Source organism: Hylobates moloch, unplaced genomic scaffold (genome assembly GCF_009828535.3).
Source record: "Hylobates moloch isolate HMO894 unplaced genomic scaffold, HMol_V3 SCAFFOLD_1, whole genome shotgun sequence".
NCBI lineage: Eukaryota > Metazoa > Chordata > Mammalia > Primates > Hylobatidae > Hylobates > Hylobates moloch.
Genome location: NW_026652276.1, coordinates 193,123,236 through 193,140,072, shown reverse-complemented (window position 1 = coordinate 193,140,072; position 16,837 = coordinate 193,123,236). Strand labels below are relative to the sequence as shown.

Sequence of the window (16,837 nt, the reverse complement as noted above, 5' to 3'; positions counted from 1 at the left end):
CTAAGGAGAAACCTGAAAATGAATATGAATTTTCATATTTGTGTAGGAATTATTTTATATATAGATTATGTCACTCCTTTAATAAACAATACATTTAATTCTCTTTCTTAAGAGACAGGGTCTCATTCTGTCACCCAGGCTGAAGCGCAATGGTATAACCATAACTCACTGCAGCCTCGAACTCCTGGGTGCAAGCAGCCCTCCTGCCTCAGCCTCCCAATAGCTGGAACTACAGGTGCATGCCATTGAGCCTAGATAATTTTTAAATTTTGTTTTCAGAGCTGGCATCTTGAACTACTGGCCTCGGGTGATCCTCCCACCTTGGCCTCCCAAAGTACTAGGATTACAGGCAGGAGCCACCACACCTGGTCAAATTTAATTCTTTTAAGGACAAAAACAGAACTTACCTTTGGAAATCAGCAACCAACTTGACATCAGCTATGACAATCTTATGCTCAATAATCATGTGCTTCAGAAGTTTGTCTTGTTCAGCCACAGGAAAATGTTCTTCACAGAAAATACAAGGCACAGATGGAGAACCTTCTAAAGTGGTGGTGCCACCTGGACTTTCTGGCAGGGAAAGCGGCTCCAGGATACAATCCTTACTGTCTGGAATAGACAAAAAAAAAGAAAGAAAGAAAGAAAGAAAAGCTGAAACCAACTCTTCATATGGATGATTTCCCATCTCCTGCATTAAAAAGATCCTAAAGATATTTACATGTCTCCAAAAAGAAAAATACATAGTGCTAGAGAGTAGGATACTTTATTATCATTTTAAACAGCATTTGTAGCCCAGAGGCAGGGAGTATTGCAAAGCAGCTCAAACCCCTCATTTGCTTGCTTGAATGGGGGAAACCCATTTGTCAGGGCAGCTGTTCAAGCCTTCTTCTTGGACACTGGCCAATGGCAGCAATTCCCGGGGTACTTGCAAGGGGGAAGGCTGAAACACTCTGGGTTAAGGTTCTAAGGCTCAATTGTGACCTATGGCTGAGAATCATCACACCAAGGGAATAAATGGTATACATTAAGGTTGCAGATGATGCCAGGCCTGTCTTTTAAGCTGCTTCCTGTCGCATCCGCAAACTCTTTCCTGTTTCTGATTATTTGTCACAAAGAAGAACAAAGCTCTCACACTGGGTAGACACAGTATGTGCTGGGTGGCCCTCATGGCAATTTTCTATGTTGACTTATGTTTATCATTTGCCTGTTACACAATTATGCATTACAATTCAGGCTTCTGTGAACAAATAGATAACTGCTCAATCGCTAGACATATGTGATGTTGTAAACATTTTTCCTGGCTATATTATTCCTCTTCCTAACATCATCTACAGTATCTTTAAGAGCTGAAGTATGTAAAGTCTATGTCTCTCATTTCAGAGCCTAAAACCACAGCCAGTTGTGACAGTAGCCCCCTTTAGTCTGCCAGAGTGGACGTCTAGACCTGTCACCTTATACAACAGGCTATTTAGTAGTTAGTAATCAGGAAACTGGGGTAAAGAAACTAGGGTAAGGCCTCTGGCATTTGCAAAAAGGCAGGCAACCTTCAGAAAGAAAAGAACCTTCTTCAGAAAGAAAGACACAAAAACTATGCCACAGACAAGTTTTCAGAATTAGATTAATATTAGTTCTCCCATTTAAGTTTCCTATTTTTTTCCCTTACTTTATCTTCTTTTTAAAGGCATTCTTCATTTATGAATTAATTGAATCAGTCGCTGGTACACTGGTGACCATGGCTTGAGAATTATGTAAGTGCGGTGGCTCATACCTGTAATCCCAGCACTTTGGGAGGCCGAGGTGGGCGGATCACGAGGTCAGGAGTTCGAGACCAGCCTGGCCAACATGGTGAAACCCCGTCTCTACTACAAATACAAAAAATTAGCCGAGTGTGCTAGTGTGTGCCTGTCATCCCAGCTACTCGGGAGGCTGAGGCAGGAGACTTGCTTGAACCTGGGAAGTGAAGGTTGCAGTAAGCTGAGATGGCGCCACTGCACTCCAGCCTGTATGACAGGGCAAGACTCCGTTTCAAAAAAAAAAAAAAAAAAGTTTCCTATTTTTTTTTCTTACTTTATCTTCTTTTTAAAGGCATTCTTAATTTATGAATTAATTGAATCAGTCACTGGTACACTGGTGACCATGGCTTAAGAATTATGTAAGTGTGGTGGCTCAAGCCTGTAATCCCAGCACTTTGGGAGGCAGAGGCGGGCAGATCATGAGGTCAAGAGATCAAGACCATCCTGGCCAGCATGGTGAAACCGTGTCTCTACTAAAAAAATATAAAAATAAGCTGGGCGTGGTGGTGCACACCTGTAGTCCTAGCTACTTGGGAGGCTGAGGTAGGAGAATTGCTTCAACCCAGGTGGTGGAGGTTTCAGTGAGCAGAGATCATGCCACTGCACTCCAGCCTGGTGACAGAGCATGACTGTGTCTCAAAAAGAAAAAAAAGAAATTATATAAGCAATGTAAGAGGGCAGCATTCATTCATTCACTTAACAAAAATCAACTATCTACGGAGATGTTCAATGTTGCATGATGTTCATTGCTACCAAGGTTAAAGTGCTCACAGTCTCTTTGAAGGTACAAGTAAGTTAAAAATATAAAGAGATGGAGAATGTACAGGGTTTACAGGAGCAGTGGTTGAGGGAGTCACTTAACTGAGCTGGAGAAGGAAGGTGTCCCATAGAAGAGGGCCTCTAATACATCACCCAAACATACTCTAGTCACACTAAAGTATGCTAAATCAAACTGTTTATCTTTGTTCACAAAATTAATATCAGAGAAGGTGAAAACACATAGGATATACATGACGGTACGAAGAATATTTAAAATACATAAGCCCTTTAGAAGCACTATTAACAAAACTGGTGTTATCAATTACTATATTTATTAAATGAGGTAATGAAATCAAGCAGTTCTGGAATTCTACAGTTCTTCAGTTGTAGGTTATATTTTTTAGTAGTAGGTTAACTTTCGTAGGAATTTAAACTCAAATGTGAAAAACAGAATGGGGGAAAGAGAGATAAGTAATATACTTATGAAACTCTATGATAGTATTTTACATCCACTAGTATATAGCTACAAAAGGCAGCATATTCTAAATAAAGGTAACATTAGTAAATATTACCTGCCATGTAGGAAATAACAAGTACTATATTACATCCTTTCCACAAATTTAATTGAGATACACAGAAATTTATTGGTTTGACTGCTGAAAACAAGCCTATGGTATTAATAATAATAATCAACAGCACAACTAACATTTATCAGCTACTTGCTATTTGCAAATTACCTGCAAAGTGTGTTAGGACATTTTCCTAATTAATTCTAACTATCTTATTCAGTAGTACTACCATAATCCAATCTTCCAGATGAGAGAATCAAGATTTAGAAAACTTGACTAAGTTCCCAAAGTCACAATGTTAGTCAGTAGCCTAAACATTCTGAGTTGAGCCTAAACTCAAACACTATGCTATTCTGCTCCCTGTACCAAATGGCATTTCTCCAACTCTGTTTCTTCTTTAGTATGTGTATTTGGTGCTATGAATTTATATATATACATTTATAAGCTACTTTGTATTTATATGTACTCTGCCAATGTCCTCCAGTCTCCCTAATACCCCATAGCAATTCTTATGCAAATATCAGTAGCCCACATTGTCCAAAAATCACTAGAGTACAGTTCATCTCCATAATTTTCTTTATTTTTTCCCAAGGTTTTATTGCAGTCTATTATTCCTCTGTGGTTCACTTGTTTTTCCCTTTGTATGTCTAATGCTCAGTTTCTCTTTTTTCAAATTATTCCTAAGAGAATGGACCTAAATATTCACACATACAAGAACCAAACTGCCTGTGGTTACTGCAAAGGTCTAGAAACAAAATCATGACTATGCAAATTTCATGCAAGAGAAACTTGTGGTTTGGGAGGTATTAAGTTGTATTTGGGGGCTTGAGTTAGTATGTAACAGAGTTTCACTCTGTTGCCCAGGCTGGAGTGCAGGAGCACAATCTCAGCTCACTGTAACCTCCGCCTCCTGGGTTCAAGCAACTCTCCTGTGTCAGCCTTCCGAGTAGCTGGGATTACAGGTGCCTGCCACTACGCCCTGCTAATTTTTGTATTTTCAGTAAAGAGCAGGTTTTGCTGGCCTGGCTGGTCTCAAACTCCTTACCTTAAGTGAGCCTCCTGCCTCGGCCTCCCAAAGTGCTGGGATTATAGGCGTGGGCCATGGCACCCAGCCAGAAAATAAGTTTTAATATAGCATTTTTAGATAAGAAGATTTTAAAGTTTTATCTGATTCCCAAATGATTTTTTGGCACCTTGCTCAAAATTATAACAGCATTGATCATATGGAGTAATTTGTTTATCTCTTCGTCTTCTTTGCCCCACTTCAGGTTGTTAGCCCTTAGAAGGCAAAGTAAGTCCTAGTTGTCTTTATTTACTTGGCACGTACACTGAATTAACCTGCTACCCCACTATGACTAACATAATCATTGTGTATTTGTTTTGTGCTAGGCATTGTTAACAACTTCACATGTATAGTATTAACTCAATTAACCCTCACAATAACCCTATGAAGGAGATTCCACTTCCATCCCTGTTTTACAGATGAAGGAACTGAGGGGGTGAGAGGTGAAATGACCTGCCTGCAGCTATCAAGTGATGAAGCCAGAGTTTGAATCCAAGCAGTGTTGCTTACATGTTAGCACTCTTAACTAATACATAAGAGTTTAGATCTTTTCCTATAGGAAGTAAAGCCACTTATGTTCTAAACTGATATGAGAATGGACTGGAAAGAGGAAGGTCTCAATCTAGGGAGACCAGGTGGGAAACTACTGCAGTGTCTAAGCCTGAGGGCTTGTCTGAGGCAGCAACAATAGCAGTGGATAGAAGAGAGAAGAGGGATAGAGGTTAAATGTACAGTTCTTGATTACTGACTGGCTACAGGGAGTTAAGGAGAAGCCTCCCATGTTCCTGGGTGGGGAGACAGCACAAAATGAAGTGCCAGTCACCAGTCAAGGAATACATGTAGAGAAGCAGGTTTTGTTTGTTTTATGGCAGGGAAGGATAATAAATTGTATTTTAAATGTACTCACTTGACCTGTTCAGAAGTTAGACATTCCTCTTATGTCCGATAGATAAGGGTAGCACAGACCGGTGTCTTATGTGATGCATTTGTACTATTCTGTCTGCCAGGCTCTTCTCCAGGTTCTCCTGTGGTCTTGGCCCACCCCATCTCTCCATGCCCAACAAGAGCAAATATCTCTGTTGTAATTAATTATTTACGTGTATACCTCTATTACTGTGCTAGTCTGTGAACTCCTTAAGGTCAAGGACTAAGTCTTAAGTATTTTCATATAGCTGGTGCGGTGGCTCATGCCTGTAATCCCAGCACTTTGGGAGGCTGAGGCGGGCAGATCACAAGGTCAGGAGCTTGATACCACCCTGGCCAACATGGTGAAACCCCGTCTCTACTGAAAATACAAAAATTAGCAGGGCATGGTGGTGCAGGCCTGTAATCCCAGCTACTCGGGAGACTGAGGCAGGAGAACTGCTTGAACCCAGGAGGTGGAGGCTGCAGTGAGCCAACATCATGCCATTGCACTCCAGCCTGGGTGACAGAGCAAGACTCCGTCTTGAAAGAAAAAAAAAATAAAAAAAGAATCCGGTGGCCTGCAATAGCTAAAATAGCTATCGAATGGCTGGTATTTGATAGATATCTGCTGAATGAAGACATAAAAGAATGAATAATGGACCAAACGTACTCAGTTTCTAGGAAAGTCCTGTTTCAGGGAACACCTGTGGCTGTCTTTAGGGGAACTTTCTCTGCCTGAGATTGAGCGTAGTCCAACTATATTTACAGCCAGATGTTTAGTGCTATGGGCCTTGGTGTAACAGGCCCACTAGTAAATAATGAGCAATGATGTAAAAATTACATTGAATTTTAAGATAACAATAAATATTGCTGAGAGTAATAAAAGTATGTTATATTAAATTAGAAATTTTTAAATTATTTTTTCACTCTTCATGTAAATATACTCCCCAGTAAGCAAGGAACAAGTGGCATTTGGAATTCACAGTATGTAATACCACTCTACCAGAGGATATTTATATGAGATAGACCTGAATCCTGAATAGATTTTAGCTTAGAGCAGTGGTTTCCAAATTTGAGTTTTATCACCTGGAGAGCTTTTTAAAAAATACTGACTTCAAGACCTTACTGTAGACTTAGAAAATGTAATTTTTACCAAGCAGTAGTCCCTAGACCACTGTCTGGAAATCAGTGGTTCAGAGGATGATCACACAAGGATTGTGAATATCCTGATCATATAACAGTGTGGGTATTTTAAACCTAAGGAAAATTCCATAAATTAGGTGACATGGCCTTGTGGCAAGGCTTATTTGATAGTCTATTCCGTCTAACAGAGAGTCTCTAAATTACTAAGCACTGGACCAGCAGACATAATTCAGTAAGATTTGTCTGACAGATTACTTCCAGCTGTCACTACAAGTGTCACATTTATATCTTACTCCATGGTAAAAGACAATAGAGGCTGGGCGCAGTGGCTCATGCCTGTAATCCCAGCACTTTGGGAGGCCGAGGTGGGCGGATTACTTGAGGTCAGGAGATCAAGACCAGCCTGGCCAACATGGTGAAACCCCATCTCCACTACAAACACAAAAAAATTAGCCGGGCGTGGTGGCAGGTGCCTGTGGTCCCCACTACTCGCGAGGCTGAGGCAGGAGAATTGCTTGAATCCGGAGGGCAGAAGTTGCAGTGAGCTGGGATCGTGCCGCTGCACTCCATTCTGGGTGACACAGTGAGGCTTGGTCTCAAAAAAAAAAAAAAAAAAAAAGACAATAGATACAGAAATATATAATCCTCTGCCACAGGGACCTTGAACCCTAAAATACAAAAGGAAGTAAATCACATCTATCCTATCTCCTTTTAGCAAAGAGGCAAACATCTTGGAAACTCTGCTTTGGCCCTAAATCCACTTTGCACATGTGTTACACATTAACAACAAATTATCTGCTCTAGTTCTCACTTTGAACAGCAACTCTGTTCAGATGAACTGTAAAAAAACACCATTCCAAGGAAGTTGAATTTTTTAGGAGACTCTATGCTGATTATTAACATTTTTATTGATTCTGGGGAAGACCCTCAAAGTGTCAAATTCTTATTCTAGGGAAGCGCTTCTCAAAGTTCTTCAGTGTGCACATAAATCACTTGGAGGTTTTGTTAAAATGCAGATCCTGATTCAGTAGGTGTAATGGCCATGGAAATGCGCCATTCAAAGCTCCTGCTGCCATGAGCTTAACTGACAAGAGGACCTCAGGTGTGGTGCCCTGAAATCCCATTTGCACTGAAGCTAAGCCTCCCACACGCTGCTCAGAGTCAACGAAAAGGGATTAATATCCGGCATGCAGTTGACCCTTGAAAAACACGAATTTGAACCATGCACATCCACTTACACAGGAATTTATTTGAACAGAAGTTTACACCTAGTGTGCCCATCTCTCCTGCATCCCCTTCCACCTTGTCCATATCTTCAGCCTCAGCCACACCTGAAACAGCACAACCAATCCATCCTTCTCCTCAGCCTACTCAATTGTAAGACAATGAGAATAAAGACCTTTATGATGATCCACTTCCACTTCATAAGTAGTAAATATATTTTCTCTTATGTTTTTAAAAAATATTTCTTTTTTTCTAGCTTATTTTATTGTTAGAAATACCGTATATAATATATATACAAAATACGTGTGAATTGACTGTTTGTTATGTTCTGGTCAACAGTAGGCTCCAAGTAGTTACATTTTGAGGGAGTAGAAAGTTATAAACAAGAATTTTGACTAGGCAGGGAGCTGGTGACCCTAATCCCTGAATTGTTCAAGGGTCAGCTGTATATTAAAAACTCATACAACCCAGTAGCATAAAACCCAAATAAACCAGATTAAAAAATAAGCAAAGGACTGGAATACACATTTCTTCAAAGAAGACATACGAACATCCAACAGGTATATGAAAAGGTGCTAATCACCAGGGAAAGGGAAATCAAAGCCACATTGAGATATCATCTTGTACCTCCTAAGATGGCTATTATTAAAAAAACCCAGAAAATCACATGTGTTGGCAAGGATGTAGATACATTGATAGCCTTGTGTACTGTTGGTGGGAATGTAAAGTGATGCACCTTATGCTATCAAAACCAATTTGGAGGTTCTTCAAAAAATTAAAAATAGAACTATCATATGAGCCAGCCACCCCACTTCTGGTTATTTATCCAAAAGAACTGAAAACAAGATCTCAAAGAAATATTTGTACATTTATGTTCATTGAAGCATTACTCAGAATAGCCAAGAGGCAGAAATAATAGATGTATGGACAAAGAAAATGTAGTATTTAAATACAATGAATAGTATTCAGCCTTAAAAAGGAATGAACCTTAAAGATATTATAAGAGAAATAAGCCAGTCACAGAAGGAAAATGAACTACACGATTCTACTTATATGAGTTATGTAGTCAAACTTACTGAAGCAGAAAGTAGAATGGTGGTTGCCAGGGCTGGGGAGAGTGGGGAAAAGGGGAATTACTGTTTAATGAGTATGGAATTTCAGTAATGGAAGATGAAAAAGTTCTAGAGATCTGTCGTACAATAATGTACATATACTTAATAGTAGTGTACATTTAAAAATTTGTGAAGAGGATAGATTTCATGTTATGTATTTTTTTTAACCATAATTTTAAAAAATGGAGAGGAAGAGAGAAAAGTCAAGGCTGGAAGAATTATGGTCCCATTACTTCCCATTAACCAACCCTGATCAAGTTATTTAACCTTTCTTAGCCTGTTTCCACAACATAAAATGAATTAATCAAAATATCCACCTGATAGAGTGTTCCACCCGAGAGAGCTGTTCTAAGTGTTAAACAAAGAAATTAATGTAAAGCACATGAGTGTCTGACACACATGGTCAATTATAGGTTAGTTCCTATCACTAACCCTGGTAATAATGAGAATGGTTTTATGTTTGAGGATGAAGAGAGATGGGCATCACATGCACTGGTATCTATTAGCAATTCCTATGGATTAATTCAAAATAAACACTCTAGGGCCCCAACACAGATTTAAATAATTAAATCACATAAGAGTGAAGCCGAGGTTAGGCTGGTGCAAAAGTAATTGCTGTTTTTGCCATCACTTTCAATAAAATAGAATAAGCCTACTTCCCAAATATCTACTCTTAGGTCCTGAGTATACTGTTGAAATTCTAAGGCTTTTGCATTCTGTTCATCACTTTGTTATTTCTGCAGAACGTTAAATTCAGAGACAAGGGAGAAAACACAAGGAAATTTTTGATCTAGACATAAGGAAAAGTGAAGGGATTTATATTGATAGCCTCAGTTTTCTGAGAATATGAGATAAGCTCCATTCATATTGAAGACAAAGGTTAAAAAAAGGGGAAAAGATTCGGAACTACCACTATGGAGAATGCAATCTTTTGGAGACAAAAGATAAAAAACAAATGATCCTACAACAGTCCTGAAGGCCTAGCTAAGTTAGCCTGCTGCCTTACTTTTAGTCAAACACATGTTTTAGCAATAGATTTGTACTTGGTGCCTAAAAGAGACTGATATTTTTACAATATCTATTCTGGGTTTTCAAACTATGTAGTTTTATATAAACACATATACATAAATAAATATAATGATAAGACAAATAGGCTATTTTAAAATAATCTAACCTGATGCTGCTCAACATAACTTTCTGTGATGAAAAAAATGCTCTATATCTACTCTGTCGAACAATGGTAGCTATTACGCACATGTGGCGATTGAGCATTTAAAACATGAATAGTGAGACTTGGGAACTGAATTTTAATTTTGTTTTAATTAATTTAAATTTAATAGCCACATGTGGCTATTGACTAGTCTATTAGACAAGACAGATAGAATTTATGCAGATGTTCTTAACCTGAGGTCAGTGGGCACTTGATTCAGAGACTGGGGTTTCGGGAATTCAATGGGAAACTATCTAAATACTGTGTGTATGTGAATTTTTTCTGGGGAGAAAGTCTCTTGATTTAATATTAATAGATTCTTGGCCGGGCGCGGTGGCTCACGCCCGTAATCCCAGCACTTTGGAAGGCCGAGGTGGGCAGATCATGAGGTCAGGAGATCGAGACCATCTTGGCTAACATGGTAAAACCCCGTCTCTAATAAAAATACAAAAAATTAGCCGGGCTGGTGGCAGGCGCCTGTAGTCCCAGCTACTCTGGGGGCTGAGGCAGGAGAATGGTGTGAACCTGGGAGGCAGAGCGTGCAGTGAGCCGAGATCCTGCCACTGCACTCCAGCCTGGGCGACAGAGGGAGACTCCGTCTCAAAAAAAAAAAAAAAAAAAAAAAAAAAATAACAGATTCTTAAAAGGGTTCTGGGGACCCATAAAAATTTAAAAATCATGTATCCTGTTACTTATATTTTTCTATCATTTGACCCACCATTTTTATTTATAATGTCTAAGTGACTAGTGTCATTCAATTGGGATTTCAAACAACAAAATAACTTACTAAAATAACCATCATTCTGGTTATTCTCATTTTGCAGCCAGAGCAGAAAGAGATAGCCTGAAGACAGAACAGGCAATAGTTATACAAGGCATAATATGGAAACTACAGCTAAATACCCTTGGTAAATGTAATTCTTAATATCTGGCTATCACAGTGCCTGAAATCTCCATTAAAGTTAACCCTTTGGACTGCTGTTTCTGGAAGCAACATGTTATCTTTACATAAACACAGCAATTTACTAATAACAATTGCTATAATTAATTTTCTATAATTTGCTATAATTAATAGGAGTGGGTTCTAAAGTCATGGGGTTATGTATTCTGGAAAGTCTCTAATAGGGCTAGATTACTGCATCCTGTCTACAACAAAAATTTATTTGAGAAAAGGCAACAAATTTTTCCACATAGACTCAGGGAAAACAACTCTTTTGCTCTCCGCCCAAATTTTTATTTTTACATTCTCATTCTATAAAGAAAACTCTGTTTTAGGTGTTAAGCTTTGTAGCATCTTTTATCATGCAACAGTTTCTAGGGAAGCCCATTTGTTCAATTTATAAGCAAGCATAAGCAATAGCAAAGATGAGACATGTAGGGGTTAAGTAAGAATATTTGGCAACTATCCTACTGTAATATTAAAGCTATTAACATGTCCAACCTTTCTAGAAATACCCAGACATTTCTTTCTTATACATTCCTAAGGTACTATCCATCCATCCATCAGATTCCCCCAGGATGGGCTGGGAAGTTGGTTATTTCCAAATCTATTCTTTTTGTCTAGAAAACTCTCAATGAGTTCAGGAGCTACTAAAAAATGGACTCGGCAACAAACCATTTGGTAGACTTGAGGTGGACCTCTTTGTAGAAATGGCTTGATTTCCTATCCATATTGGGTGAATTGCATGGTTAACAATACAACACTGATGAAGCTCCTTTCCCTCTTATGTCAGCAAAGCACTGCAGATTCTAAGATTTTGACTGCCACCCCATTTCCATGTGGCATTTCTTAGTTTCAAACTACCTAATGATGAAAACGTGGTTAAACTTCCTTTCTCAAGCAACTTTGGTAAAAAGTGGGAAACTAATGGTGCAATGGTTACATTTCTTGGCTATAGATTATGAATGTTTCTGGTTTATACATGATACCTTCTTACCTTAATCAATTTCATAAAGAGGAATCAGTGGTGTCTACATTATTAATGCAACAGTAACAATGATGTGGAAGCAGCTTTTTGAAATATTATAAATTCATGATAGAAATAAATACTAGGAAGAGAAAATAAATGGATTAAAAACAAATCCCTCTTTAATATGATAAATTATTGATTTATTTGTAGATTTAAATCAGACAAGATTTCTGGTGTTAAAAAATATGCTTTAAAACATATATGGTTAAGTATATTAAGTTCTATAGAAATACTTTCTATAACTCTACTGCTTAATGCCAATGAGATTTAGAATCTAAAAGGAAATGAAATGAAGGATGAAGGACCATACTATATGTTATATGCTTACTTTACATACTCTTTCACATCAAAGACATTTCATTTTCTCTACTGCTTTTACTGTGCACTACTGAAGATACTTCAGAGCACTCAGATTAAGACTACTACGAGTTCTTACTTCGATAGGGCCAGGACTAGGGATGCTGGGGCTCTAAGTAGAATTCAAGGCTGGGTGTATACTGTGTTCTAAGAGGCGGATACTAATAGTAACTAAATTCTCAACGTTATTTCCTTACTACCAGTAGAAGGAGCAGACATTAGGGATTTGGGAATATAAATGTAGTATGATTTTTCAACAGTAAAGGGGAAAAGAAGCAAAAAAAAGACATTAAAATCCCTAATCTTGGTTCTGGTAAATCTAATTAACCAGAATAACCTATTGCAAATAAGCTAGTGATCTGAACAGGAGGGCCAATGTAACAAAAGACACTGACAAAAAAAAGAGACTTTTTGGCAAGAACGGAAACAAAGTGACTGGTGAGTGCTTTTATTTATTTGGTTCTATAGAGGAAGAGATAGAAAAGAAGGGAAGGTAAACTCTGACACGGATAGATTTGAATGGTTATTGGCCAGTGTTATACTTTCTAAATAGGTGATGCCCAATGGAAATTTCATAGTACATTAACAGAGGTTGGATTTAACCTAATTTAATTCACTTGATATGACAGAGTATTACTTTGGAAATAGTAGTCTAGTTAATACTTTAATGAAATGAGCTGGCAACTAGAAAATTGTAAATCACCTATCTGATGCCCCCTATTATAATTAATGTTTTACATAGAATCATAAATTTCTGAGTTATGGGGCTAAGATTATCCCTATTTACAAAATTAAGTAGCTATGACACATTTTTATTTTACTGTTTGATGTCTTAATTCATTAACATGACCAATATCTTAACATAATAAATAGTTTTGTTTTTATGGAACAGATAAAGAATGATTCTTTTTAGGCCTATAAAAGTTAATAAAGGCAGGGCGCTGTGGCTCACGCCTCTAATCCCAGCATGTTGAAAGGCTGATGCAGGAAGATCACTTGAGCCCAGGAGTTCAAGACTGGTTTGGGCAACATGGCAAGACTCAGTCTTTACAAAAAATAAAAAATCAGCTGGGCATGGTGGCACACACCTGTGGTCCCAGCTACTTGGGAGGCTGAGGTGAGAGGATTGCTTGGGCCCAGGAGGTTGAGGCTTCAGTGAGCTGTGATCGTGTCACCTAACTCTAGCCTGGGTGACAGAGGAAAAACCCTATCTCAAAAAACAAAGGCAAAATGAAAATTAATAAAAAATAAACTTTTGAAAATACCATATAACCACTCATTTAAATTCTTATTTTTGAACATGTGAATTTCTCAAACTTTTCTAACAAGATATATATATATTTCTCATACTATATATTAATGTATATAATTGCTATAAAGCAAGACTCGATTTGAAAATGAAGACTAATAAATTGTCTTTTAGTTCTAGTATATGAGATAGAAACTTTCTTAAATTAGGCAAGTCTTAGCTGATACTCATTCTATCACCATAATTTTATGAACTTATTTCCCTAGAAAGTAATTCTCCCTTCTAGTTCACTTTCAGGCAAAAGGCTCTGTTAGACACTGAGGAGCAAGCAATTGAAGAAAAAAAATAGAGCTACCCTAACCTCAAATAACCACATTTTTTTTTTAGGCGGAGTCTTGCTCTGTTGCCGAGGCTGGAGTGCAGAAGAATCCACATCTTTTCCACCAGAGAGGGTGGTTATGTTCACAGACACACTCAACACAACTTTAGAATGTCAGGGAGCAAGATGGTCGAATAGAAGCCTTGACCGGTAATCCTCCTGGCAGGAACACCAAATTGAAAAACTATCTACACACAAAAAAATGCACCTTCATAAGAACCAAAAATCAGGTTAGCAATCACAGTACCTGGTTTTAACTTCATATCCCTGAAAGAGGCACTGAAGAAGGTAGGAAAGACAGTCTTGAATTGCTGGTCACCCTTCCCCCATCCCCCAGCAGTGACCATGTGGCCTAGAGAGAGAATCTGTATGTTTGGTGGAGGGAGAGTGCAGTGATTGTGCGACTTTGCCTTGGAACTCAGTGTTGCCCTGTCACAGAAGAAAGCAACACCAGGCAGAACTCGGCAGGTGCACATGGAGGAAGCGTTTAGACCACCCCTAGTCAGAGGGGAATCACCCACGCCAGCGGTCACAACCTGAGTTCCAGCAAACCACAGGCTAAAGTGCACTTGGGTCGCAAATAAATTTGAAAGGCACTCGGCCACAAGGACTGAAATTACTGGGCAAGTCTTTGTGCTGTGCTGGGCTCAGAGCCAGTGGATGTGGGGTGCATGTGACCCAGTGAGACACCAGCCACGGTGTCTAAGGACGTGCTTGTGCCACCCCTGGCAAACAGGCATATGAAAAGTTGCTCAACATCACTGATAATCAGAGAAATGCAAATCAAAACTATAATGAATATCATCTCACCCCAGTTAAAATGGCTTTTACCCAAAAGACAGAAAATAACAAATCCTGGTGAAAATGTGTAGAAAAGGGAACCCTCACATACTGTTGGTGGGAACATAAATTAGTATAGCCACTATGGAGAACAGTATGAAGGTTTCTCAAAATACTAAAAATAAGGCTGGGTACGGTGGCTCACGCCTGTTATCCCAGCACTTTGGAAGGCCAAGGTGGGCAGATCACCTGAGGTCAGGAATTTGAGACCAGCCTGGCCAACATGGTGAAACCCCGTCTCTACTAAAAATACAAAAATTAGCCAGGCGTGATGGTGTGTGCCTGTAATCCCAGCTACTTAGGAGGCTGAGGGAGGAGAATCGTTTGAACCTGGGAGGCAGAGGCTGCAGTGAGCCGAGATTGCACCATTGCACTCCAGCCTGGGCGACAGAGCAAGACTCTGTCTCAAAAAAATAAACAAAGAAACAAACAAACAAAAACAACTAAAAATAGAACTACTATGCGATCCAGCAATCCCACTGCTAAGTATATACCCAAAAGAAAGGAAGTCAGTATATTGAAGAGATATCTGCACTCCTGTTTGTTGCAGCACTGTTCAAAACAGTTAAAATTTGGAAGCGACGTAAGTGTCCATCAATGAAAGAATAAAGAAAATGTGGTATACACAGTAGAATACTATTCTGCCATAAAAAAGAATGAGATCTCCTCATTTGCAACAACATGGATGGAACTGGAGGTTATCATGTTAAGTGAAATCAGCCGGGAACGAAATGACAAACTGCATGTTCTCCCTTATTTGTGGGAGCTAAAAATTAAAACAATTGAGCTCATGGAGATAGAAAATAGGATAGTTACCACAGGCTGGGTAGTAGGGGGTAGGGGGAAGGAAATATGCTCAATGGGTATAACTATAGTTAAATAAGATCTAGTATTTCATAGTACAACAAAGTAATGATACTGTGTAACAATGTATTGTACATTTAAAAATCACTAAAAGAGTAAAATTAGAATGTCTGTAAGATAAATAAAGGATAAATTCTTGAGGTAATGGATATTCCATTTATCCTGATGCAATCATTATGCACTGTATGTGTGTATCCAAATATCTCATTTATCCCATAAATACCTACACCTAGTATGTACCCACAAAAACTTTCTTAAAATTAAAAAAAAAAAGAATGTCAGAAGCATCAGAGGAGAAAAAAAGAACCAAGTATAATTTTAAGATAGCCCATATCTAGCAAGTAAGATACTAAATCACTAGATTCATGTCCTCCATTTCCAGTTACATGCCTGCCTGCTAAGGCAGGTGATTTGGCCTTACTTTGAAGTATTTAATAAATCCTTTTCCTTCAAGTTACTTGGACCCATCAGGATTTGGGCTGCTTTTAAAAAATGTAGTTATAAGCAGTCTTTAAAAGCTCCTGCAAAACACCTGAGATTCAGTCATGTTCAGGACACTTAAAAAATATAATTCCCCAATTTATTTGTCTACTGACAATTACTCTTATGTTCTCAGTGACATGAAGTATCATAAATGCCAGCTCCATGATGTAACAAATATGTGACCACATTAGAAAGATCACTTGACTTCAAAGAGGAAGGATGAAGGAATAAAATGATGCTGGACAATAAAACAAGACACAACAGATTTTATTCCTAGCATTTCGGATACAGTATTAAATTCCTGTTTTACATAACAAAAATAAATCAAAAAAGTGATAGAAATCTCATATCTCTGAAAGAATAGATTGTCTAGTTTACATAAATGGTACATGTTGCAAATTACTTGTAACAATTAACAATGAACTCTGTCAGGAGTTAATCTGATTAGCGCTGGCTTCAATGGAATGTCTAAATGGAAATTTACTGAAAATGATATCCTAATGAATACCATTATTTTTATTTTCAGGCAACAATTCTCAATCCTAACAGTGTGTATGAATCAACTTGGGAGCTTTGAAAATATGCTGATATTTTTTACACAGAGATTCTAATGTAATTTCTTGATGGTGGCTGGGATATGTTTTGTATTTTATTTTATTTTTTACTACTCCCAGCTGCTTAGAGAGAGATATGCTTTATGTGAAAGCACAAACCACTGTTCTAATGCAAACTTGATATGATCAATTTTATAACTTTATAAGTTAGTATAAGAAGATAGACACTACGTAGAGTAAGAGTTTAAAAATGGTTTCTGTTTTTAGGAAAACATATTACCTTTTCTATAGGTTTTGGAAGAAGAAATATTTTGTGATAGATATTTTGTAGATAGCTGATAAAAAAAGAAATGATTATTTAT

At 38.1% G+C, this 16,837-nt stretch overlaps 1 protein-coding gene across 2 annotated transcripts in view; it reads right to left on the bottom strand.

Moving 5' to 3' along the window:
- The window catches only part of ZNF277 (zinc finger protein 277), a 140,975-nt gene that overhangs the window by 58,446 nt on the left and 65,692 nt on the right, over nucleotides 1-16,837 (bottom strand). The window contains exon 2 of one of the 2 annotated variants that reach the window (XM_032761483.2): nucleotides 408-609. In XM_032761483.2, coding sequence (XP_032617374.1) covers nucleotides 408-609 — 202 coding nt within the window. The remainder of the gene's footprint in view (nucleotides 1-407; nucleotides 610-16,837) is intronic. The other variant, XM_032761484.2, reaches the window with a different exon arrangement.